This window comes from Citrus clementina, unplaced genomic scaffold (assembly GCF_000493195.1).
Source record: "Citrus clementina cultivar Clemenules unplaced genomic scaffold, Citrus_clementina_v1.0 scaffold_3, whole genome shotgun sequence".
Lineage (NCBI taxonomy): Eukaryota > Viridiplantae > Streptophyta > Magnoliopsida > Sapindales > Rutaceae > Citrus > Citrus x clementina.
The window spans coordinates 12,320,998-12,332,584 of record NW_006262339.1 but is presented as its reverse complement, the minus strand read 5'-3'; the positions used below and the strand labels follow the sequence as shown (position 1 = coordinate 12,332,584).

The 11,587-nt window shown below is 30.6% G+C and overlaps 1 protein-coding gene across 1 annotated transcript; it reads left to right on the top strand.

Annotated features, from left to right (window-relative positions):
* The first annotated feature begins 3,100 nt into the window (after positions 1–3,100).
* On the top strand, positions 3,101–4,423 carry LOC18048289. The gene is made up of 3 exons (XM_006441081.2): positions 3,101–3,229; positions 3,340–3,395; positions 4,291–4,423. Exons 1-3 carry the CDS (start codon positions 3,160–3,162, stop codon positions 4,402–4,404), a joined length of 240 nt encoding a protein of 79 aa, XP_006441144.1. The 5' UTR covers positions 3,101–3,159; the 3' UTR covers positions 4,405–4,423.
* Positions 4,424–11,587: the final 7,164 nt, after the last annotated feature.

Below are 11,587 nucleotides of genomic sequence, written 5' to 3'. Positions count from 1 at the left end.
AATCAGTTGAGACTTAGCCTGACATATGATAGACTTATTATGCTATAGCATTTTGATTATAAACTTAATGAGAGTGTGGCTGATTTATATTTTATGTAACTTACATCTAACACAAAAGTTGTACTCAATAATTCAAGATATGTTGACAACCAATATTCACAAGTTTATTTAATTGTACACTAATAAATCCTATTTTTTTTCACTTGTTCAAGGGCTCAAAACTAGATCCATTCGGACAATTAAAGGGAAGTTAATAATTTCTCTATAGAACTCTCAGTATGTAAAGAGAGATCATATTTAATTCAAGATCTAACTCTAGTGATAATGAGCGACTGACTTTCTTAAGACTCAAGTCTTGGGTTAGAACCTCACTAATAAGTGTGTGTTAGATAAAAAATAAAAAAAAAAATAAAGAGATTCTCACGCATCCATCGACTTAAGGGAGACATCAAATATATTCTCTAGATCAACATTTTAACTCCTCCAAAACTGCTCAATTACAATTCACTTTCTTGTATAATCATAAAGTGGTTTAACAAACAATTTCACTACAGAAATTGTTATGTGTACTTAATTGTATCATTAAGTTATGTGCACTTGTTTGCATTTATTAGAACTCTTATCATTTTGTTTCTCGACAACCTTTCTAGGTCGTCAAAAGTAATGTTTTTAATAAGATTACTAGTGAATAACCCCATACACCACGACTGTGAACACCATCATTACCAGCACATGGTCTCCTGAAAGATGATAAATCTAATTCATTTGTCTTAATTAAATGATTACAAAACGATTAGGTGCTGGAAGTTCAAAGTATTGTTTGTGCTGTGGCATTTTTGGTAGTGCTTCTTTCCACTAAATATAACAATAATGCATTGCCATTACCTCACCAAAATTCAACTTTCGACGAATTTAAAAATGTTCTCTTTGATTTCATCTGTAGGCCATTCACCATGTTTCTCTCCATCTAAAGTGATACATGAAAGTTGAAATACGAGGATGAAAAAGTTACATACTGTTTATAATTTTTGTTTGAAATTGGAACTAGTTTCAATTTAATTGAAGTTTAAATGGTTTGAATATAACTGTATGAATCATATGTTTATTTTTTCTAAATCTTTGAATATAAGTGGCATTCTGTTTTATTTTTATAAATAAAAACATCCCAAAATGATTATTTGACATTTATGTTCTTATAAGTCAAAACTAAGAAAAGGTGATTAGATTTTATAGTTTAAGAAATAGATAAATTTGATAGGGATATTTAGAGATATAATCTTTACTTCCTATTTTGACTTTTTTCTACTCAGATAAAAGTTACAAATATTTACTTTTTTTATTTGAACCGTCTAAAATTCAGACATAAGCTTAAAAAAATAAAATTATGAAAATATCTGAAATTAAGAAAATTGTAGAATTCAGACATTTGTTTCATATCATTCATTCGCTTCATGATCAAAGTGGCGCTTGGTACCGCGGAAAAGAAAGTCTCAATGAAGGATTTAGAACATCTATAATTCTCAATACATAATTTGGTTTTGGAAAAGTGAAGTCCACATACCATCACCGTCCGTAGAGGGCCAAAAAATTCATTTTCTCACTAATTTAGGGTGCTTTTGAGGTACTTCTACAGTAGCACTTACCAATTTTTTTTTTAATAGGTATTCAAAGTATTGTTTTAAGTATTCAAAGCATTGCTTTAACAGCTTCAATTTTTATGGCTTCCGTTATATTGTTGAAAAATCGAGAATCTAATTTGTGAATGATAGTTAATTATAAAAAATAACAAGATATGTGGTTAATTTGAAAAACAAATGTAAATCTCTCAAAAGAGTAAATATAAGCCATTAAAAAAAATTAATTATAAGTCATAAATTTTTAAAAGTTCAAGAATAAAAATAAAGAGTATCATAGATTCATAGTTCTACAGATACCTTAACTCTATTATTTCATGAGAAACAAATGAAACATGAAAAAACTAACGGCGCTTTCAAAATTTGGTGAAATGGTCACAAAACCTCCCTTATTTTTATAAAAAATCACAAGAATTCCATTTGAGACAGAGATATTTTTTTAAAAAACAAATATCAAGAATTTGTGCGACTATTGCTGAATACAAAAGAGAGTTTGTATGTAAAAAAAGAAAAAGAAAAAAAAAATAGATTAATTCATTTGACCATTGGGGAACACAAAAGAGAGTTTGTGCTCCCAAAAAATATGAATATTTATGTAAAGAAGGGTCTCAAAGACCACTTCACAAAACTATGGGTGTCACCGTCCTTCTTCCTAAAATATTTGCTGCAATATTATGTTAAAGCTTAAATCCATATATTGGACGTGGCGTAATACATATGAATATACAAGGTGTCGCTGTCAATTTTTCTAAAATAATTGGTGCAATTAATATAATATTAGAGCTGAAGTTTACAAAGTACTTGGGATCCAATATATATATATATATGTATATATAATTGCATGCAGCAATTTTAAATTCCGATATCCAACCATTAAAGATACTTTTAACAATGAATTATCATTTGAGGAAAACAAACCTTTTTGTTGTAACTTGAAGCAGACACAAGTTCAAGCATCTTTAATTAATTTTCATCATTCCATAATTCCTATTGGAAAACAATGGGTGCAAGTAGTACATGTAGGGGTAAGTATTGGGGGTAAGTCATCTGACATCTGGCCTTTTGAACAATAACAGCAATAATGTAATATAACCTAAAAAATCAATAAAATGAGATGGTCATCAGAAATGAGTGCTGGTGGCGCATTAAGATCCACAGACAGAATAGGGCGAAGAAAAGCAGATTGACTTATGCAAACGTTGACAGAACACGAAAAAGCCAACTAGCTGAAAATGGCTTATGGACTTAGAGCCATGCAATAAGGGACTGTTTGTTTTTTTGTTTTTTGCTTTTTTGATGATATGTAACATATTAAAATAGTATATTTGACTTTAAGGCTTGTGGGAAAAAGGGCTATTGCATTTCATTATAATTCTGTTGCTATTTGGTGGGGTTTCACCATCACAACAGCTATAAACCCACATTTCCTACCACTCACAATTGAGAATAAAAGCAGACCCTTCGTCCCCCGTCTCATCCTCGTTCTGTGAATTAAGCATCAATTGCTCCATACTCTATATTATCAATGGCTGCTCTTAGGATCAAGACCTTTCTTCTACTTTATCTCCTATTCAATATTCTCTTATTATCTTCAGGTGAGAATTTATTTTCTAAATTAGTTGATATCATGCATCTCTACACATAAAATATAATCTATCTTAATATTTAAGTTTCAAATTGTGACAGTATACTTTTTATTTTGTAGGCATGGTTGAAGGCTTCAAGATCAATAACATGCACTCTAAACACTCACTTGACAAGGTAGTGTGTATAGAAGCTATATGAATTTTATAATACCAAGTTAAAAAATAAATAAATAAAGTTAAAGCATATTATACATATCCAACGAACGTAATATAATGTGAAGAATAATGTTAATATTCATAGCCGTCGAGCTAGCTTCGTTGACTGTGAATGCACTTCATGAGTTCGCAGTCACTCGAGTTTTAGTATGATTAAGGATTAGGTTTGTTGTTTAGTGGATGAGAATTTTATAGTATTCCCCACCCGAACCTTAAAAAATTATTTTTTATTTAAGGGTAAATGCTCTTTTTAACTCTACGATTTATTCAATTATATTTTTAAAAATTATCTTAAACGTTTCCTGTCGCATATCTATTTTCATCAAAAAAATTTAATTATTCTCTATATTTCCCCCGTTGCATGTTATATTTATTTGAAGTAATCTTTGGTTATATCAGATAAATATATTATTATACTTTTGAAAATTAGATCCAATGCTAATGGAAGTACTAACATGGACTTTTGGATTTTTTTTAGCTTAACGATAGAGAGTTAATTCTAACTCCATCTCAACTCCACACAAGAACAAATAAAAGTCGAAATTTTTTGAGATATCCTTAAAATTTGAATCAATGACAAAGTTACCTTAAAAATTTGTCTGAGGGAGGTTGAAGTGGAAATCATTTCTAGGGTAGACATCATTTTTTTATTTCTAAAATACAAAGAATAACCAAGAGTAATTGGTGCAAACCTAGAAAATAAAGGATTCAGCAGACCAATGGGCAGTTCGTATACGTTTTTACTTTTTGATATCGTGCAATATTATACAAAGCCTTTAATTAATTTTATTTTTTGAAAAGAGCCTTTAATTAATTTGTAGTAATTTATTTATTTATTTATTTTGTGTATAAAGGACATGAATATGAGGAAGAGGTTGATGCTTGGTGCAGTGCTGGATTATGATGATGCAGGTCCCAATCCAAAGCATGACCCCAGAAAAAAACCTGGCCCTGGTGGCAAGCCTTGATTGCAGCAAATTTCATGCGCCGTAGTTCTAATTAATTTATCATTAAATATTATTGTACTTCAGAAAATAATGATCTTTATGTACTTTCTATCTTTGGCTACTATATTGCCTGCCTTATGATTAATAAAAAATAAATGATGTTTGCATTGCTCCATACCGACAGAATCTTGTGGAGGGCACAGATGATTTGGATTGAAGCTATAAATTAAATAATCTAGACATTATCGTAGCTCTTTCCTTTGTATTTTTTTTTTCCCGCGAAAGCATGACCATGCTCGGTATTCACTGTTAATTACATGTAAGTATAGCCATATGAAGTGTGTAATACATATTATAAATTTACTAGCGTAAGGATCCTTCTCCTGATTTATGTTCTTCCTAATTTAAAATAATCACATGTTACATGTGCTTTAATACTTAAGAATAGTCACTCATCTGCACTAAATTTGTTTAAGAAAAATACGTCAAACATATGTGAAATTCAGTGATGCCAAATTGTATCAAAATCATGAGACAAATTCTAAAGCTAATTATAGGTTTAATTGCAATTAGTTAGAATCCTCTTTGAAATCCCTTGAATTTCTTATTTTGATAAATTTATAGTATTCAGGATCAGTATAAAAGGAAGTTTAAAATCTTAATTTTATCATTCAAAATTTTCAGAAACTTGTGTTTTTCTATCTTTTCAATCCCAATATTTTTGTTTCATCATAATTCTTATTTTTTATCACCCATGCTTAATTGATCACAGGCACAAAGCATACTCACAGCTAGCAAAGCTGGCGCCAAAGGAAAGTTTTTTGTTTAAAACATTTGAATGATTTTTTCCGTGATCATTCATTGGACAGTTATCATAATTGAATGCCTGAATTTTATGAAGTATGGGCTTGTTCATGATTCACAATAACTTGTCGTCAATTCATTTATGATTCATAGAAACCACTAAACATTATTGAATTATGTTATGAACCACATAAACACCAGAGAAAATGCTTTGAAAAGACCAACAACATATTTTTTGTTGGTCAATATTGATAAAGTGGGACAAAATGCAAAAGATTATAAAGATCACTGCGGCAACATGATATACACATATATAAAAAAATATTTTAATCCAAGATCTTGCACTTTAATAAAGTTTAAAAACATCATTAAACTATACAGTTTAATAGTGTAATATATATATAGTCTTTCTCGAGTGAGGACAATATGAGAATGTCAGTAAAATATAAAAAACACAAATTTTAATACATTAAAAAATATATTTTATTGTATATTAGTGTATTTATATTTTTTTATCTATTAATATATTAAAATATGTATTTTTTATATTTTATTAATATTCTAACTTTAACAAAATTAAGATGCACTCGCTATATATATATATATATATATGCGCGCGCGCGACCTCGCGGGCGTTAAATATAATAAGATGCTTGCATTTTGTGGGCCTCACAGGCGCCAATCATGTAATGACACGCACGACTTCACACATCGTAACACACACAACAGCACAGTCTCTTCCCATATCTTCTTTTGTCTGGTCATTATACAACTGCAGTGCTGACTGCTGAGTATTTGCGCACTTACAAAGGCTCTTGTGGTAGCAATTTGTACTTTAATTTGTCTACGTTCATTTAAAGCAATAATGACAGAAATTAAAATGTTTCTATTCATGTGATATCTTACATTATATATTTTCTCACCATTCACAATTTCTCTCTTGTAATGATCACAAGTTTTGACTTGACAGGACCTAGGGTTATATCATAAAATTGTACCACTGAGTTGCATCACGACTAAGATTAATTGAAGCTATCTCCGCTTCTGACGCATCTAGGTTTGATAAAATTGATAAACTCGTTTTATGGAACGAGTTTTGTGTAACCATCCCGTTAGGTTGTTGCCTCCCCTTCGGGGAAATTCTACCTTCATATTTCAAAAGCCTTGAATTGGTTTTTTTTTTTTTTCAATTATTAGATTTCCACGCAAGGACCCAGTCCGATTCCCGGAGTTTAGTTTGTTGATTTCATAATCCAAACGAAATCGAATAGTAGGTTTTCTCTTTCCCTTTTCATTGGATTTGGCATTAATGCATGATGCTCCTTTCCTCGCAAGGGACCTGGGCAGGTAACATTTACCAAGAGCCCCCACAACCATTATCAAAATATAAATTGTATACGCTCCCACGAATTTTACCGTTGAAATCACCCAAAGGTGGAGATTTAATGAGCCACATACTTTGCCAAATCGGGGAGACAAGATGAGAGCCTAATTGATGTATGTGTAAATATAGTAATTTTATAATAAGAGAGTCTTTTAGTTAGTAAGAAATACGTTAAAAAAAAATATGTATTTCAATATAGTGTATGTATATATAGAACTTTTGAAGTGAATAAGCTAAAATATAGATTTTGTGCTGATGAAAGTAAAAGACAAGCAAAACAATTTTTGGTCTGTTAGTGTTTGGGATGCCTTGCTCTATGCACGAAATCCGCATTTTAACGTCCGCACCTAAAAAATGTATATATAACAACTTTTTTTCTTTAGTTAAAGTAAACATGACTTGTTGCTCATTTGGATGATTGATGAAGACATTATTATCCATTCAATTAGTGTAGTAAAGTCATGGAATTTGATCACTTAATTTTGCAATGACTCTTTGATTCTCCTCATCCACTTCAATTGTAATTTGCAATTCATCGATATCAGGGGTCCTAATTTTACATATTCTTATACTATATTGATGTATGTATTAGTATTTTGAAACTATATCGACCTTTTTTATTATTATTAATACCTAGAAACTAAAATGGACACACTTCGTTACTTAATTATTAATGTATTTACCTTTATATAACTTGCACCAAGGATAACTAAGTCAAAATAAAAATTTTCGTAACTAAAACTATGCTAAGTTATAATTTCCTCATAATAATGAACTTAGGCTAGTCCCAATAGTATGATTACAAAGAAGTTTACTATATAGAGAGATGCCACTAAAATACAAAAAATATAGATTTTTTAATTTGTTGAATAATTTGTCTATTGTCTATCAGTATATCCAAATATGTGTTTCTTTGTTAGTTAGTAGCATCTTCACTTGGTTAAAATGAGAGTGTTCTCATTATAGAACTATTATTATATATAGTCATTATCTAATAGGGGATCACTTAGGGCTCATTTGGTGTGCCGGATTGTATTGGATTAGATTAGATTGGATTGGACAATACTAGATTATATATAATATTATGTTGTGTTTGGTGCAATATTTGATTGGACTATAAATAATCATATTTTATATTATAATATTACAATTTACAAGATATTATTATTATTATTATTATTAACTAAAATTTTGTATTATTAATTATACAAATCAACCTCAATGACATTAACGAAATATAAATCATAATATTTTTTGTTAAATATATAAATATGAGTTGCTTGAAGGAATGCACATGTCATAATAAATACCAAGTGAGTTTTTGAGCCTATCATTTTTCTTGGAGAGTAACCATTTTTGCCCATTCTTCATACAACTTATCAATTTATTATTTTATATGATCTCTAGATTCCTTTTGAGTCAACCCTCTAAAAAAAATTGTAAGATTAAAAAAAAGAGAGAAAAGAAAAAAGTGTGTGTTGCTACATCTGGAGGCCTATCTAACTAGTAGATATGAAAGATTATTTAGAGCCCTAAAAGACGATGGAAATGTCATCATTGACCCGTTTGAGCCTTTCTAGTCATCCCTTTTATGAAATATCCATAGTTAACCCTTTTGAGCCTTTAAAAAAAAAAATTCTTTGTCAAACTTATCATCTTGACCCACTCCAATTTAGAGTATTACCCGATATCTTACAAGTTTCATCACCTATTTATGTTTGAGAAAAAAGTAAATAATTATTTTGTTTAGTGAAGTTATGCCAAACAAAAGCAAAACAAAAAAAAATTGTTGTTTCAAAAAAAAAAGAAGAAAAAAAAAGAAAAAAAATAACAAATAAGCGAAATGCATCTTGTAATTTCTAAAATAACTCTACTTTTTCTCAAACATATATTTTGTTTTCCTTATTTCTCCTCCTTTGTTAGCCATGTCCTTAGCCTACGTTATATCCTAATAAAAGTCATTCCTGATTTTAGGGAGCTATAGTCTGAAGTAGAAACTAGATATATGGGCTAAAAAGATGTAGTGATGCATAAAAATAAAAAAAAAATTGGGTTGACTAGCATTTTGTTTGACTTAAAGATCGTGTTTGTCTAAGTTATAGGCATATTATCTTGGTGAGAGCGTGTGATATTATTTCCTTATTATTTTTCTCTCAATTTACCATTCATTGGAGTGACTATTTTTATTGAGTTTAATTTTCTTATGAGAGTGTCACTACTTCCAGTGAGATTTTGGGGTTTGACATGTCATTCTTGAAAATAGCTGTGACAAAGTCTACTAGGTTGATTCATGTGGATGGTTGATGTGGGTGTGATGTTTCTTTAGACTGGAGATAATTCTTATACTTTTATTTGATTGCTATCATTAGTCTGATTGAATAAGCACGAGTGTTTTAAAAAAAAAATTGGATTTGAATTTTGTTTTCGCTTTATTTGCTAGGGACTAGCAATAAGCTGGTTGGGGGTGTGTTGAGTGTTAAAACGTGTATATTTATAAAGGAGAAAATCGTAATTTTACATTTCAAGTCTTACTAACACTTATACTTTTATGTATTTTAGTCTCTTGTAATTTAATTATGTGTGTTTTATTTTAATTAAGTATTTTATGTATTTTAGGGGCATCATGGTCATTTCACAATAAACGAGAGTTCAGACAGCAAAACGGACATCACTTTTAAACTCAGGATAGTTGAAAATCTTAAGAGGAGCATAAAAGGAAAAATGGCACTGTTCACATGTACGGTACTATTCACATGTACAGTATTGTCTACGTTACTGTTTACGACACTGTTCACATAGACGGATTGATGACGTGGCATTTACCGATGATGTGGCATTGACTAATGAGGTGTCACGATTTTGTTGGACTAAATTTCTTATGTACTGTTGATCGGTGACGTGGCAGCATGTTAGTGGATCAAAAATCGCGTGTACGGTACATGCATATACACATGATTATTTTCAACCAAACCGCGTTACTGTTCAAACCGCCCGCGTCACTATTCAAACCGCGTGGTCAAACCGTGGTACTATTCAAATCGCATGGTCAAACTGTATACTGTTGACTGATGACGTGGCGCAATCCTGAGCCTCCAAAATGTTTTTAATCCGACGGTCATGATTTACTCAGTGTATCTATAAAAAGGAGGCTCTCCCCCCCCCCCCCCCCAATTTGGCATCCCCTGAATTTATTTTTTAGCTCCATTTTCTGTAATTTCTTCTCCATCTTGTATTTTCTACGTATTTTAATAAATTCTCATTTTACCCCTAGTTCAATTATGAGTAACTAATTTTCTTTCAAGTTTGGGTTGAAAGTGAAGTTTCAACATGTGCCATGGACTTTATTTGGTAAATTTACTTTCTCTTCCCCTCTAATTATTGTGGATGTTTTGACTTTTCGTCAACAAATAGTAATAATCTTGTCTAGATACCGCCCTGGTTTCACCGGCTCCCTAATACAAGGTTATTATTATTTGACACGATAAGCCCTTAGCACCATATTGATTAGAGTGTGGTTCATGAGGAGTGGAAATCCCCCTGTGATTTAATTGACATTAATAAGGAATATTTAGCCCATGGTGCATATTGATGTAGATCCAGATACCCAAGCGCCTCAATTTCAATAGATTTCTCTTCGATTTATTCTTGTCATTTTAATTCAAATTTTAGGATAGTTCAAATCATTTTCACCACAAATCCAACCACTCTCATAGAAAATTAATTCTACGTATAATTAAAATCTATCTCTTTGTGGGATCAACACTCGTCACTATTAATCTATTCTACAATAAATTCGTACGCTTACGAGTTCAATAAAATTTGCACAACAATACTGATGACAAGACTCTTCGAGTTGACGAATTGGCTCATTCAGGTTGCATTAGTCTTAATGCATCTCGTCATCATGGTGGATCATGTCAATCTTTTCAGGATTACAAAGGAGATTAAGTGTCGTTGAGTTCTTGAGGTAGTTGTTGAAAAGAATTGCAATAGCTATATATGGCGCCAATTATTGATAACAAAATTTGGCTCAACAATGTGATCAGGTTGTATGGAGATCGGGCTATTAAACCTCCTTGAGTAGTGTTCTATGACTTCATAATTTGAGTGCTTTGATCTATAAAACAAGAAAATTCTAAAGGTGTCAAGGTTAACACTCGCAAAGACTCTCTGACATTTTAAGTCAGAAATTAAAAGCGTTAACAATAAAAACTGATAGGAAAAAAAGTTAAAGAAGAGAAAGAGCTCTAGTTTGCTTGGGCATGAGATTACCTAACCTTGTACACAAGAGCCTTTTTATTACTTGGAATACCTAATGAGGTAACACATAGGCAGGCATATATGAGGATTTTTCCTTGGAGTAGGATATAGTAATTATTCTCATATTAGATTTTGACTTCTTATTATTGTGTTGGTTACGTAAAAAACAAGGTATAACAAATGATATTATAACTGTATAAATAGATTTAAATTAATAGAATTAAATTAACATTTCATATTCTCAATATCACCAATATTACATCTTTTATTTCCATGTATACTTAAAGGCATAATACATTTTCCATACTACAACTTTTTACATCGTAAAACTAATTCAGGATCATATTGCAGTAATTCAAGATCATCTCCATTAACTTCCATCGACTCATACATCTCTGGAATTTTTTTTTTAAATAGCAGCAAATTAAAACCTAAAATGGCAATAAATTTAAGCAAATTAAAACCTAATAGAAATAAATTAACATAAAAATAGTAACAAATTAACCCAATAAACAGTAGGAAACAAACTTAGAAACTGTATGAAAAAATGCCAAAAAGGATTAAATCAAGCTCAAAACTAGCAAAAAATAAACCCAAAAATAATAGAAAATTAACCTAAACAGCTGGAAATCAAGCCTAGAAGCAGTAGGAAATAAACCTAAAAATAACAAAAAAGGCCAAAAAAAAGATGAATTCAAGCCTGAAAATAGAAAATAGCAGGGTATAAAACGTAGATACAATAGGAAAACAAGTCTA